The following is a 15,385-nucleotide window of genomic DNA, read 5'->3' as shown; positions in this document are numbered from 1 at the left end:
TAATCTTGGAGATCGAATCAAATCCCAATAATCACAAGATAGTGATAAAATCAAATCAACATTATGGTAATGTTAAGAATTAGCAAAGGCAAGGGAAGAAAAATGCATGACAGGTTGTTGGAAATTAACCTCCATGACTAGACAGAGGAGAATCCTCAACAACTTTAATAAATGTTCGAGCAGCCTTTGCTGATAGGCTTTGCAAAGACCAAAGAACATGTGGTCTGAAAGAAGAAAACATAAACTCAAACATAATGTTTGACAATATCCATAAAAGACTTGATCTATGAACACTAACATGTAGCAATCAGAACAAAAGATTGAACAAAGAAGCAAGCAATTCAATCCATTATCTTCAGATCATGCAGCAAACCTAAGGCCATATAAAGAAAAGAAGAAATCAAATTTGTAATAATAAAAAATCCCATGACATTAGCATCACTAATTAACCGTATATATTACCAAAGTTAAGAACATAAGACATATTGGCAGCTAATAATCTCCTAATTTAATTGTAACTACATCTTTTGTGGAAACGAAGAAACACCCATCATCAATTTTCATCTGGTTGACCCACTTCTGTCTCTCGGGAGAGCAGGAAGCTGAGACAGCTTTACAAAATTATTCTCTCTCACATCACATGAATTCTTGCAAGAAAACATATTGAACCTGCTCTTCCTGACTTTACACCCAATTGCACCGAAACCTTTCTTATTATTCTCACTGCCAGGCAGCTTACCTGAATTATTATTCAAAGTGCTTGTACTTTTGGTGCACTCTTTGTAAGCCAGGAGAAAGGGGTCTGCTTCTACATGCCATCTAAACCCCTTCGTCGAACTACTTCTACTCGGAACCTTCAATAATGGGCATGGAGGCAGAGGAATCTTTATCTCAGGATTGTTCGCCAACTTATTGGGGCTATCTCCAGAGTCTTCTTCTGCAGAGAGGCAGTTAAGGGCACCAACCCCAAAATCTGCAGGGCAGTCTTGATTTGTGACCTTGGAGACGCCGGGCATGGCCTCCCATGAAAAGGGTACGCTCCCTTGTGAATGAACTTTTCTGTGGCTCATCTTTGGTGCTCTGTTTTCTTCTTTGGGGGCTTGTTTTGTTTAGAGAAATTGGATTTGGGAGGAGGGTTAAGGGGATCTTTTCATGTACTTGGCGATGTTTAACTGCACAGATACCTAAAAGGGCAAGCAAGAATAACGTGAAGAGGAAGATGATTCGAATTTAAAACGAATGCAAGATGAGATTATGATTATTAAGGAAAGGAAAGAAAACCAGTTTGTTGTGGGAGTTGAAGAGTGTGAGCGTGTGGTACGAAAAATAATGGGGTTTGAGTTGACGAATTCAATGGGGAATAATTGAGTTGGTAGAGTGGGATGGGGTATATTCATTAATAACTTGTGTAGCAGTTTTAGGAGACACTGCTATGTAGATACAATCCCTGTACTAAGCATGCGATCAAAACAGTAAATCTATTCAAAGCTGCAGGCTCTAAGATCATATATTTCTCAATCCAAATCCTTATAGGATACGGTTACGGTTAGTTAGATTGTGCATATCGGACCCTTAAATTTTAAGGTGTATTTTGATTGAATCTTGAACAGGGAAAATAAAGATAAATTAATTTGGAGCAAACAAAGTGAGCGACTAGAATCAGGTAAGAATAACACAATCAATGTTGTATCAAGGAGAATTTGGAGCAACTAGTTTTTAATATTGTGATGGTTGTCTTTACTTGGTTGGAAAATGTCTCAAGTTGTCTTCACGAATTCGACATCTAGTTGTGATTAACTCAATTATAATAATGTAACTCTGTTTTTGACATTTTAGTCCGTTATAAAAGGGTCAGAAAAAAATAAAAAAGAGAATTGGGAAGTTACCAAATCTAAACCTAGTACAACATTAGGAAAGTTGTTGATCCCTTGTTCAAATTTTGCCTCAGGTCCGATGTATGACTTCTCTTTACACAGTCAATTTTTAACTTAGACTTAACCGAAAACTAACGCGCCAGCATATTTAGAGGCGGTTAAAAAGTTATAGTTTTCACCCAGTCCTAGTCGAAATTGAAAGCCAAAACAGAGTCAAATAGACACATGCACAAATAAGCAAGCAAGTTCCAATTCCCTTCTAATCATCACTTCAAAATCAGTACGAAACTAGAGCATGAACGTGTTGAATAATCTTTTGTATTCCACTGGGAGGAGTACCATAGTCATGATTATCTTTTACCTTTATTGATATGGGTGTATCGTAGCTGTTATTATTTTTTGTACTCCCATTAAAACCTGTATTAAGTTTTATTTGAGTCTAAATATGAGTTTCAAGTGATTGGTTACTTGTGCGGCTATTGTAATCGATTCTTTTAACTTGTATGAATTATATTCCTATCATTTGATAGGAAAAAAAGAAAGAACGTGTTTGATAAGTTTTACGAGTCTTTGTATAAGGTGGGTAGGCTTAGCTAGCTGATAGACCAAGAAAAGTATGCAGGCTTTGACATAAAATCCTTCATTATCAACCATGAAAGCGATCATTATGAACTTTCCAAGAACTACCCTACTTACTAATTACACTTGGGTAGAATTTTCTCTACATGCAGAATTCAGGGTTGGAGGCAAGACCACGACTAATAACCTAATAGAAAAATGGTTACAACAATGACATTAATTCTTTTGGAGTCAAATGTAAGGAATTGGACGTGATAAGATGAAGAGACTTGAGCCAATGAGAAATTAATTTTGGTATTTAATCACTGTTATGTGACATTATGGTCATTGTCTAATGAAGACATTTGAGAAAACATGAATTTTCCGTTTTGTAACAAGTGACGGGAAGAGAATTCTGGCTATTTTCAGTTACATGGGACAAGGCTCAACCAACTAAACACAAACCAACCTTAGCAACTTCAAATACCTTTTTTATTTTTTTAAAGATAAATAAAGGAATACAAAAATAAGAACTCACGGGCTGTTGGCAATGTAAGCCCAGGAACACAGATCATGCAGACCATTTTAAAGTTGTGGCTTTGGGCCAATTAGAATGTAAAATTGAGGGTTATTAGGAATTCTATGATAACATTAGGGGGAGTCCACTTCGGAGCTGGTGGTGGTTTGAGTTGAGTATTTGGTGGAGGCAAGGTGTTGAAATTGATGTGGTTGGGTTTACCAGCTATTGGATTGACACAAATGTGAAATGCGTTGATGATTTTACGTACTGTGGTACCCCCTACCACCATAAGAAGCTGGATTTTTGGAATGGCTTGAGTAGTCTGGACCCTTAAGGATGGCTGGCCTTGGTTGGTTATCGGTCATCTCAATGAGGTTATTTGGGAACATGAAAAAGAAGGGGGTTGTGTCTGGAGAGCCATTCATAATCCTGATGCCTTACGGTTTCATATTTTGAAGGACATATATTTTCCTGAATGCGATTTCATGCAGGCATTGGCGGGGCATTGGGCTTCTTGAGTTTGGCCAGCTTGCTTGAGGGGCGAGACGCTATTTAGGAGAAAATGCAGATTCAGATCCTGGATGGTGAATCTAGGAAGATATGGGAGGATGCTTGGTTGCCCCATCCCCACATTGGGTGTATCAACACTACTGCTCTTATCCCTCCATTTGCTCCGGTATATGTTAAAAGATATTACGGATATAAGGCCATCTCCAGTTATAGGGCTAAGTGTAGTCCAGAGTTAAAATTTTAGCCATTCAAAATATTAATTTTTTAAAGAATAGTGTAGGGCTAAATTTTTCCATCTCCAGTCATGCATGGCTATATTTTAGGGTCTTTCATATTTTATTATTTTGAGAAAAACTATAGTACAACACATACATTCCGTAATTATGTATTGTTTAATTTAATTAAACTACTATTTAGAGACAATATTCCATGACCAAGAATTTTTTATAATTTTTTTTAAATTACACTTAAAACATTTGAAAAGGTGACTACTTTTTTTATTATTTATTTTAAAGGATGGGTTTCAATGGTTTGACATTCAATGGTCATGACCAGTAATTTTTTATAATTTTTTTACGAATTGAAAACATTTAAAAAGGTTTTTAAATATATATATCCAGCTGACATCATCAAATGAAAAGCACATGCATGGAGTCCACAAAAAATTTGGCCTAGGACTAGGCCAAAGTTGGGCTAAATGTGGCCCGGTTGGAGGGCTAAAGAGTCAAATGTGACCCTCCAAATTTGGCCAAAATTTTGTTTAGCCTATAATTGGAGATGAGTTTTGCATTATTTTAGGGCTATATTTGAGATATAGCTCATAGCTGGAGATGGCCTAAGAAACCGCACCTGGAGACTCGATGATGTGGTTTATTTTATGGATGTGGAAACAGCTGACATGATTCGCCGAATTCCTACCGATATGACGGATCAACCTAATCGTGTAATCTGGCCTTGGTCCTCTTCTGGAAATTATATAGTTAAATCGAGGTACCATAATATTCATTCCTCGAGCAGTAATCTACATAAATTTAATGTGGAAAAAAAAAAACCATATATGTAGAATTTAAGGGTAGGATATTGTTTGCCTCTTTCCATTCATGCAAATCACAGTTTGACACATATGCAAAAATAATTCATTAAAAACACAAAAAGAAAAACTTATGCACACATGTCATACTGTTATCAACAGGACTGTAAAAGCGCTTATTTACATGATAAGGAGTGAAGTATTTTCTATTTCAATATATTTATACGATTTTGTATATGAGTTTTAAATCATCAATAGTCTATATATTGAATTTTAAAAAACAGCAATAATTTTTGGGTTTATCTGTGAAATTAACAAATAATATAATACTAAAAAACAAATACAAAATAAGAAATCAAAGCATGCTGTGCTGTGCCCATCTAAATTTAAGCCCAAGACAAAAGAAACAAGCTGGTCAGTTTTAATTCGGGCCCAGTTGGTCGAGGGATAGTAACGTCATTTTGAAATGTCTATATTAACTAGCCAATTCTCTCCCCCAAGTTCCCAACGCTAGGGCTTCCCTTCGCTCATACAACCAGAGCCACAGCCTCGCCGCCTCTTTATCTCTACTCCCGTCGCCCTGTAGAATTGTGTCGTTCCGATGGTTTGCGGCTTTCTCTTTTCCCAGCCATTGATTTTTACAAATTTCCAGGACTTTATTTATTTTTTTATTTTTTTATTTTTTTGGGTTTTGCAAATTGAAGAAGGCGATGAAGATGAAAACATTTCTCGATTCTGAGTATATATTTATATATACATGGACCAACCATTGGCATAGCATTCGTATTATGTACGGATGCTTTGCTACTTGATGACAGTGTTTGTGCGTGTCTGAGCCTTTCTCTTCTTTTTTTTATCAATCAATTTATTTTTCTCCTTTTGTTTTTAATTTTTTAAAGTAAATTTATGATAAGAATTTGGGGTTTTTTGGAGGTGATCTGGGTTTGGCTATGATTATAAAGTAAGTCTGAATGCTTAGTTGTAATTTTGCAATTGGGTACCAGTATGACAGACTCCTATACACCCATAGAATATGAGCCCCCAATTCTCCAGTTGCTTCAATTCTATTAATCTTTCTTCTGCTTTAATTAAATGATTTGGTTTTGTTCGGTTTAACAAAAATCATTGATTTGGTTGGGGGATTTTGGGCCTAAACCCAGTTTAAGTTTTTATTTTGTATTTTTTTTCAACCTTGTTAACCCAAATATATAAGTTTCATAAAATACAAGTGGACGGTCCGAATCGATTTACATTGATTCAGTTCTAGACCGTTTGCATTATTTTTTCCATGTCAAAATTAAATTCCGATGAGGCAGTTTTGTCGATTCGCCCAGATTGAAGGCGGGCCGCTAGTGCTAGCAAGGGCCTTGTCTATAAAACAGAGGCACAAGTTGTTGTCTCGTACTGTTTTGGATGCATTCATGCCAGTAAAGAGTGGAATATCGTGGCAGTTGTCACTGTGATGAACGATGATATACCAATTGGCCCGGTGCAGTAGTCAAACAAACGAAAGTGTATTTTAACATTTACATATCTGAAACCTGAAATTCTTAAAAGGAAGATATTGGGAACTAGAATAGCACCAAGTGGGGGGTAATTCCCAATCATGGTCAAGGAGAATGAATTTCCAGACAACATAATAAGGCCGAATCAATGTAAATTTTATTTTTCACGTAGTAAAACTGCTCTCCACTGTAACTACATGTGGTATTTGTGCAAGCCAAAAAATAATTTAATGGTAAAAAGTTAACTGTGATATTATTGAAATTTAAATCAATTTACCTGTACAAGTTTGATGTGTTGAGTTGTAACGGATTGAAAGGTCATTTTTAGGTTATGTTAGTCGATCCGAATTTGACTGGAATCCTTCTATACGTACTCAAATTCGATAAATTTTATGTTAATTTTGAGTCGTGCTATCTTGTCATGTTAGAAATTGTCATTCGTAATTAGACTGTTGATAACACTAGTCAAGATGCTCCTTCAATGCCACTGAAAACACAGGTTTTTCTTGCTTGGAGCCCTCTTGTTCATGGTACCTTCAAGCTCAATGTGGATGGTTCTCGACGGGCTGCTTCTGGATGTATTGGTGCTGGAGGGGTCCTTTGAAATTCACTTGGAGAATGGAATGGTGGTTTTGCTATTAATTTAGGGATAGGCCAAGTGCTGGAAGCTAAACTTTGGGGTCTGCCCTTTGGTTTGAAGCTTGATGCTGATAGTAGAATGTCTAAACTCATCATTGAGATGGATTCTGCTATTGAAATTCAGCTAATCCAACCACACAATCTTCTCCTCCTTCATCCTCTTGCTGCTTTGGTGTCCAATTGTGTGGGGATCCTAAACAAGTTTGAGAGCTATGAGATTTATCATATTTATATGGAGAAGAACATTGTTGCAGACAGATTGGCTAGTTGGAGTCATAACTTGGATATGGGTTTGTATATGCTTGATGAGGCTACTGATTGGCTTGGTTTTGTGTCGGTGGATGACCTGCTAGGGTTGTCTAAACCTCGGATGATTTTTTTGTTGTTTAGTTTCTTTGATTGTTGGGTGTTCTTACCCCTCCCTTATTCACCTACCCAAAAAAAAACAAAAAACAAAAAACAAAAAAAAAAAACAAAAAACAAAGAAGAAAGATCTCCTACAATGCCAGGCTGACCAGTGACTAAAATCGCCATCTGAAACACCCACTTGGATAAATCAAGTTCAACTTGTATATGGCTATAAACCTAAAGGGTGGTCCATTGTTAGCCCTGGTCCCATCCCATCACGACATTATTTTTTATGAATCCTTGACTTCATGCATCCATGGTTTTAAGACTAGCCTGTCCAGAACAATAAGAAGCCGGACTAGGCTAGGGCCAAACATGTGCAAATCCGGGTCAGGCTCAGAGGTGGTAGGGCCACCCTAAACCCTGGCCCATGGCCAAGTGGTTTTAACTCTCCACAAACTAAACACACTAGAGTGTTGGATGTTGGGTTGACAGCCCACAAGAGTGCCTCTTGTCTCAAGGCCAGGGAGCTTCCAAACCTAATTTACTATTTCTGATCACAATCATGCATATTTGCTGCTGCAAGTGCAAAATCCACCAGCCAGAGAGGAGGCTGGAAGAGGCTCTGTCAAGGGGAGGGGGCCCTATAAAGAGACGGCCAATACACTTCAATGATCAATATGTGTTTTGGAAGGTATCTCTTATATTATGATGGTAGAAGTTTCCCTACCATCATTGACCTTTTTTGTCCCCACTGTTTTTAGGGGCTAGACAGATCCTCCTCACTTGAAAATGTACATCTCACAATCCTGCAAAAGATATGCTGCCCTCTCAGAGACCCTACCAATAATGCAACTTTTTTGATAGTTTTGATTGATAAGTTACACATATGGAACCCGTAAAATAAATGTTAGGAGATAAGGTGACATATTAACAAAGCATAAATTACTTATAAAATTCATAAAGAAAGAACTATGGATACCCACAAATCCACACTAGCCAAAGTGGCCAACACCTATGCAAATTAGGATCACCATGTCTCTAGTTTGTAAACCCAGGAAGAAGAAGAAGAAGAAAATGAACAAAGGATAAGGAAACAAGAAAAGAGAGAAATTAAAAAAGATCACAAATGGTTATGCCAAGTTCATGTCTAGTCTCTCCTCCAGTTTGGAGCTTGCCAATTTTACAGGGATGGAACTGAGGAACTTGCAAAGGTTGAACCTAGCACATCATCATATATGCTTGCCCCATCAAGATTCTTCTTGTTCTCACCTCTTGGGCTGCTCCCTGAACTACTGTTTGAAAGCGAACAGAAAGTTGACTTCTGCAAGACACCGGTTGGGGAGGATCCCAACTGAGGGCTGCCGTCCCACCCTTCATTTATGAGGTTAAGCGGCGATACTGAGTTATTGCACATCTTGCCACTGCTAGTGGTGTTGGTCAGGACCTCTCCTAAAGGACCCCCCATTGAATTTCCATAAGAGATAGGTATCCAATTTGTCTTCTGGCTTGATTCACTAAGCTCATTGCTCGCTCCCAAATTCATTTGGGCTGGCTCAAACTCTCTGGATAGCCTCAATGGTGAGAGTGCACGTTTCTCTTGCGTGGGTGAGGAAGAGGACGATGAGAACTCCGAGGATGTCATAGGGATTGACATTGAGAGCTGAGTCCAGTCTGATTTTATTTCATCAGGCCAAGTACTGACCGAGTGACTGGACTGGTCCTTAGGCCAATCATCAATGAACTGCCGAAGCGGATGTTGGTCTTGGGCTTCCTGATCACTGAAATCTAGGAAAGAACCACCAAAGTCTTTAGAAATGTAAGAGTTCCTATGTGAAGGGTTGAGAAGTGAATCAGTAGAAACAAGTCCAAACTCTGATTGAGAAGATTCTTCCACTGGGATTTCTTGTTTCGGCATGTTAAACCTCGAATCACTGGCTTTCGGCTTGATGGTAGAAGCAGACATCACAGAAAGGCCCCGAGGATCTTGCATCCTGCAACACACCTTCTCGTTGATTAGAAAATGTTTAAGAAAGTGCATAAAGTAAAAGTAGATGAATAAACTAGGCATACCACTAGGAAATATGCACATAATTACATACAGTTTCAACGATAAAGGTCTTAATTCAATAATCCAAACTAGTAAGACTAGTCACCATCACCAAAGTAAAGATGGAATGATGGGGTCTACAATAAAGTAAAGGAAAAAGGCAGTGTGCATAACAGTTTGAAATCAAAATCATATTATAAAGCCTGGATGAGAACTAAAACAGATAAGGAAGCTGTAGTGCATCTAATTTTCACCTGTTGACAAAGGCATCTGCTGAAGGATTGGCAGCACCAGCAGGCTGCAAACTTTTGAACTGGTTCTGCATGGTTGCGACATTATTGGATGTGCCGGTGCTTGGCATCACCGGCGTTGGCGTAGACGAAGTCATGGGCACCCCCTTTGAATTACTGGTCCCAGAGGCGGCCTGGCCAGGCTGGCCTTCCACAGGCTTTCTTGAACGATGGCGGCCCCTGTTTATGTGCCTTTCACAATACTTCTGGTCTGCAACAGCATCTCTTGAGCACCGCCATTTCTTCCCATCCGTTCGACGACACCTCCCAGGTTCAGGATCAGTGTTGCCAGAAAATCCCAGATGGTAAGAGCCCCACGCTACTGTATCAAAATAAAATCCCAACATATATATACATTGAAGAAAAGACAAATCAGACAAAAGGGTAAAACAAGAAGAACATGACTTCTGAATCAAACCCAGCATTACTTTCTAATTGCAAACACTATCGTGGACAAAACTTTCTAACAAAGATAATCTGTTCAGCATAACAACATAAAATTGGAAATTCCATGCTCTGAACAGTAAACTGTACAAACAAATAGTATTTTAAGAATTAAAAAAACAGCAACTGCCTCATCAAATGTACAAAAAGTTAAATTTCAACACAGACGTATTTCTAACTGAGATTATTGAGCATTTATAAAAGAAGCTTACATGAGTTGGGAGCTAAATTTCCTGTAGAACCCGACAAGCCATAAGGATAGAGGGATTTCTTGAGAGGTATCAGTAAATTAGATGGCACAGGCACATTTGAAGTCATGTACTTGTAGATCAAGGCCTGGTGCTCTAGCTCAATCCACTGAGACGGAGTAAATGGTCCTCTAACCCCAGCAAAAGGCCCATGCATGCTCGGATTTATGCTTCCAGAACCATAAGCTGAAACATGAGAAACACAATGACTTGTCTGAAGCATAGTCACATTTAAAGGCCAAAAAAAAAAAAAATAATAATAATAAATAAAACTGGCCCAAACAAGTCTTATCTCCTAGTCCCAATATTTTCCTTTTTCCTTCTCACCCTTTCCCCATTTGTTTCTATCAATCTTTGAACTGTTGAAGATGTTACCAAAAACCAAAGCAAAAATGGCAGTTTCTATGAGGGAGAAAATTCCACCTTTCTTTCTTGACAAGACCTCAAAACCGAAAATTTCTACTAAATGCCCTATGAAAAGACTCACCAACAATATTAGCAAAAACCCATATTTGCACAAAAATGTGCCTAAAATTTCTGCTCTACATTCACATTTCCCCAAACCCCATCTCATAAAATCCATGACCATCATTGACCAACCAGCCCACCACCCAAATATAAAAAAATTAAAAATTAAAAAGGACACATAAATGAAATTAGTACCTGCTGCATTCCTAGTATAAGCAGAGGGAGTGAGAGCTGGGGTGCGCTGGTAGTAGGCAAAGTCTGGGCCTTGGATGGTTCTCTCCAACATTCCATCTTTGCTGAGAAAAGTGACTTCTGATTTGTTGTTAGAAAAGCTGAGCATCTGCTCCTGTCTGTGAGTATCAGCAGGAAGCAGAGAATTAGATCTCAGCAGAGGAGTGCCCTGATATTGTAATGGCATTGTCTTGGGAGCAGGCAAGTAATCATTTTTGGGCATTTTTGAGGTCCTCCAGTCATCTTCAGCAGGCCAAGATCTTTGCTGCTTGACAGAGCCAGATCCATGAGGAACATTTGGAGCATGACCCTTTGGTTTGGTCTCAGGGTCTGAGGCCAGAGAATGAGCTGCTCCTGTTGCTCCACCTTCAGGGCCCACCAAACCCCCCAAACCCATCCCCCCAAAATCCATTCTGGACACTCCACCAATCTCCAGATATTGAGTTCATGAGCAGGAAGACCAAAACGAAGCTTCAAAGAGTTGGATGAGAGAGAAAGAGAGGCGCATCTTGAGGGTGGGTTTTTCTACTGCTGAGAGAGAGCTGATTTTTAAAAAGGAGTGGTCTTTGAGAAGTAAAAAATAATAATAATTGGAGAGAGAGACAGAGAGAGAGAGAGACAGAGTGAGAGAGAGATGAAACAGGGGAGCACACCAAGCTAGCTAGTACCAAACACACACTCCACTTTTGAGACATGCTAGCACAAGTTTATCCATGACTATTTAAAGTGGAAATATTTGCATTTTTTTTTTCTTATTATTATTATTATTATTTTTTTTTTAATAAATGCAAATAAAATTAATTTTACAACACTTGTTGGGAGCTGTATCTGTGTTTACACTGTTTAGAGTAGTAGATTTTGTATTTATTATAAACTTTTTCTAAGTGGATACTGGTAATAAATTTACTAAAATCTCCCTAAACCTCATTCTGGAAAGCACTTGGTACAGATGAACTTGAGTGCCATGCCAACTACAATTTAATTAGGATTTGGTTTGTCTGACTTCCTACCAATTATGCCTCTCCCCAAATTATTACCGTGATTCTCATACAATTTTATATGCATACAATATCTGAGTTCCAAGTTCGAGTTATTAATTTAGAGAGATAAATTTCATCGCGGATGTTCTTGCAAACTTCATACATAATTTTCACTCTTCTCATATTTGGTATTCTAACTTACGTTTTTCCATAGCTTCTAAAGTTCTTTTTTATGATAGGACTCTAGGAATCCCAAAGTGATTCTCCTCGTAGTTTTGTCTTTGCCTTAAAACCAATTATTAAAATTTCCTTAATTTGTGCATTATTAGTTAAAACTCTAAAATTTCAAAATCAGCATGAACTTGTGTACATGTTGTTGACATGATATCCTCAATTGTTTCTTCTTCTTTTTTTTCCCTGGCAAAATCATCACATACTGTTTAGTCCTTTGTTGGTTTTGTGGATGTGTTAAGTTTGTCGTCAATGGATCTAATATTGTATTCAAACATTTGTACTAGTACTAGCTAAAAATAAAAGATGCAGAAAACGTGGGAATATATACACAACAAAAGTGTGTGTGTATATATATATATAAGACAAGAATCGGCCCTCGTACTTCATTTTTGTAATAAAAGTGATTGATACGTCTCTTCCCAGACAAATCTTCTATGCATGTTAACAATCGAAACTGCTTTGTATATATGATGGAAAATATTTATAGTTGTGGAGTTTGAGAGCATTTGGTTTGCAAAAATATATACAAGTTTCATTTAAATAATTTCCCATTATTTTTATCGTAAGAGGGCTTACTATTAATAAAAGCTCATCACACTAATTAACAAATAAGTTTTCATAAAAGAAAAGGCTTGACCTTGACTACGAAAATTTTATTATGTAGTTCTATTATTATTGTATTAGCGTCACGTGAATTTCATGTCGACGCACTATATCACGTTACGACAAATAAATACACTTGTTAAACAACTGGGTATACCATAAAGAGCTATCTTCAATTAAAAGAATTAGACAAGACTTTTCACCCAAAAAAAGACAGAAAAAAGAAATAGACAAGACTATTATTCCTCGGATGAAATTCCACGTGCGCGTCTCATATTTGTAAAATTCAAATAAAAAGCTTTTTTTCTCTATAAAAAAATTATTTGTGTATTCCAAATAGACAAAGATGGGACGATGTTTTTCATGATTATATAGATAATTTAAAATGAAAATAAAGAAGATGAGTATGCTTTAAAATAAAATCTAAGCACTGTGGTAAGAAAATTAACCTTCGGTAATTAAAGCAACTTCGTTTCCTCTCTCTCTCTCTCTCTCCCCCCAAATCTATTACTTTTATTACAAAATCTTTATAATAAATAATTGGACTCCCTCTCTGTCTCTGTCTCTCTCTCTCTTATGTGACACTAATTGGGATTAAACTAACTTGTGGGTTAAAAGTGAAATGAAAAAGTAAAACCATTTACAGTAAGCCAAAGTCTCGTGTGGAAAAACCTATGCAAGTGGGAGTATGCGTAAAGAAAATCTAGGAGGGCATTGATGTCACTTCAAAGATTGATGTTTAAAAAATATATATGTATTAGATATTTGTATTTTTTTTGCTGAGAAAGCTGTGTTAGAGTTATCCCTTGGATTTTATCAAGGCTTTGTCGTTTTGTGCAACAGCACCAAGAGCCCGCTAGCGGGTTTCATGTTTGGGTCCGTCCTATCTGTGGCCGGTGGCGTATGGTTGCATGTAAAAACATGTTTGCCACGTGACCCCCAAGATGCCTTCTTCATTAACCTCCTTTTGGCCACCTTCTCTTCTCTTCTATAAGCATCCGAGATTATCCACGCATGGCCTCTATAACCATTTTGCTTAGTCTGTTAAATACTAATCATACTTATTTGAAATGTTTGTAAACAACTCCGAATCGTTGATCAAATTATTAATAATTATTATAAATAACTTTGAATTCTTAATTAAATCACTAACAATTAGAGTACGCTACGTATAATAGTCGTTGCACACTTTTCCAACTCGGCCAAAAACATAACTAAAAGGACTAGCCCTAGAATCCTTTACTAACTAGAATCCAAATCCAATTTTTATTCTTTTTAAAGTTTGGATGCAACTGCAAAAAGAGAACTTTTTTGCTACATGGATAAATGCAAATGTGGTGGATGCTTCCACCTCATTTCTGAAACCCAAACGTGTGTTGTGCATTCTCGTTGAAGACAAAGCCACAGAAGTCACAAAAACTGAGCCAATGCATGCCCTAGTTTTGACATGTATTTAGCCTTGAATGTCTCTGGTTTTGACAAGTATTAGCCATGTATTAACTCGGGATCACCAAAGACAAATCTTCTTAACTGCATCCCAAAACCAAAAGAAACCCTGCATTTTGTTGGACAGCTGGTGCCCATGCAACGAAACGTTGCAAACTTAAATGCAATTAGTTTTTGGTCAAGTCTTAAATGCAATTAATTAAATCAACCCAGATTAGTTAGATACAAACAAACCAAAGTAGGTCCATCGATTTCCAAAACCCTAACTAGAAGAAGCAATTAAAAACGTATTAAGCGGTGGCATAAATGCCCTTTTTAAGAAGAAAAATTTGCAGGACACAAGAATATTATTATTTTACTACCGTTATTCACGCATAATAAAATGTAATTATTTAAAAATAATAAAATAATATTATAGCCGTGACATACAATTACTTCTCCTTGTCAAAAGACTCATAATTAACGAGGAGCATGTGTGGTGTGGGTGGTAATTTTAGGAGGCTCTGCTCAGCGCAGAATAGAATAGAATAGAATAGGGTGAGAAACCAAAAAGTCACGGCGAGCGAAGACGAAAGAGATACGCTATCTCTTTTCCAAGTCGATGGTTTTTGTCTAGTTTGTCTTAAAGCTGTTCTACGGATATTTTAGGTGCTGATGGGATCATAATTCCAACCATGTGGCCTATGTAATGTTTTTTTTCCTACCTTTGGTCCTATAATTCTATATATTCTACTCTATATTAGCTTTTGCATTAATATGTCTTTTTACGATGGAAGTGACTCGTCGACATAATGTTATAAATATCTCTAACAAACAGTAGCTCCTAATTAAAAGCATTGACCAATAGTGTAAACACAGAGAAGACAGAGCAAATTTTTTGAGAAATTTTTGAGTGATACACTATAGTTAGTAATACTGATACTGTCAATTTGTCATTAACTTAACATCTTGCATAGCCAAGTAAATGTGGGGTTTTTATCACAAAAGGCATGGAACCACCACATAATAGGTCACACGTGAACACCACATATTGAAGAATGGTAAGAATACAGGTCTAGTAATTCAGGCACAATCAATCAGTCTACTCTCATACAATGTTAAGATTTTAGAGAAACGAATTCGCGATTCACTACTAACAACATCGATATTGTTCCTATCTTAATTACTAGCAAATACGCGTATGGGGTTTTATACAAGGGAGCTTGAGATTCATGCCCCACAGAAGGGCCTGAAAGAGTAGAAAACCCAACCTTATAAAAACTCTATTGAAAAAACCCAAACCCATTCTAAAAACAAAAGAACACTCCAAACATATAAATTACAACATTGTCACCAACTTTTCACAAGAAAAGCCCACAACAAATCCCAGCCCACGTTTTAGTTTTTATTTTTTTTAAAAACCCCCAA

General features: G+C 37.2%; 2 protein-coding genes and 2 non-coding genes across 5 annotated transcripts; 2 read left to right on the top strand and 2 right to left on the bottom strand.

Moving 5' to 3' along the window:
• Positions 1–384: 384 nt before the first annotated feature.
• On the bottom strand, positions 385–1,340 carry LOC117632186. The gene has a single exon (XM_034365607.1). The coding sequence runs from the start codon at positions 1,068–1,070 to the stop codon at positions 561–563; it is 510 nt and encodes a 169-aa protein (XP_034221498.1). The 5' UTR covers positions 1,071–1,340; the 3' UTR covers positions 385–560.
• A 3,857-nt stretch (positions 1,341–5,197) lies between these two features.
• Positions 5,198–5,332, top strand: LOC117633308. The gene has a single exon (XR_004586621.1). It is a non-coding gene; the product is annotated as a small nucleolar RNA snoR126 (small nucleolar RNA).
• Positions 5,333–5,431: 99 nt separating this feature from the next.
• LOC117633305 lies at positions 5,432–5,534 on the top strand. The gene has a single exon (XR_004586618.1). It is a non-coding gene; the product is annotated as a small nucleolar RNA snoR8a (small nucleolar RNA).
• A 2,373-nt stretch (positions 5,535–7,907) lies between these two features.
• Positions 7,908–11,386, bottom strand: LOC117632468 (growth-regulating factor 1). Of its 2 annotated transcripts, none has more exons than XM_034365949.1 (4): positions 10,680–11,386; positions 9,981–10,202; positions 9,289–9,646; positions 7,908–8,978 (listed from the first exon to the last, which is right to left on the bottom strand). In XM_034365949.1, exons 1-4 carry the CDS (start codon positions 11,125–11,127, stop codon positions 8,168–8,170), a joined length of 1,839 nt encoding a protein of 612 aa, XP_034221840.1. In that variant the 5' UTR covers positions 11,128–11,386; the 3' UTR covers positions 7,908–8,167. The 2 variants fall into 2 exon arrangements, with proteins under 2 accessions (XP_034221840.1, XP_034221841.1); XM_034365950.1 differs by having other exon boundaries at positions 9,289–9,643.
• Positions 11,387–15,385: the final 3,999 nt, after the last annotated feature.

The sequence above is a fragment of the Prunus dulcis genome, chromosome 6 (genome assembly GCF_902201215.1).
Source record: "Prunus dulcis chromosome 6, ALMONDv2, whole genome shotgun sequence".
NCBI lineage: Eukaryota > Viridiplantae > Streptophyta > Magnoliopsida > Rosales > Rosaceae > Prunus > Prunus dulcis.
This window is presented reverse-complemented; position numbering and strand designations above follow the sequence as displayed.

Excerpts from the sequence above, each read along its gene's own strand:
- LOC117632468 (XM_034365949.1), bottom strand. The coding sequence starts at position 11,127 with ATGGATTTTGGGGGGATGGGTTTGGGGGGTTTGGTGGGCCCTGAAGGT. Across the intron at positions 10,203-10,679 it reads TTATACTAGGAATGCAGCAG|CTTATGGTTCTGGAAGCATA; the intron begins GTACTAATTTCA and ends CTCATGTTTCAG. Across the intron at positions 8,979-9,288 it reads GCAGATGCCTTTGTCAACAG|GATGCAAGATCCTCGGGGCC; the intron begins GTGAAAATTAGA and ends GGTGTGTTGCAG.
- LOC117632186 (XM_034365607.1), bottom strand. The coding sequence starts at position 1,070 with ATGAGCCACAGAAAAGTTCATTCACAAGGGAGCGTACCCTTTTCATGG.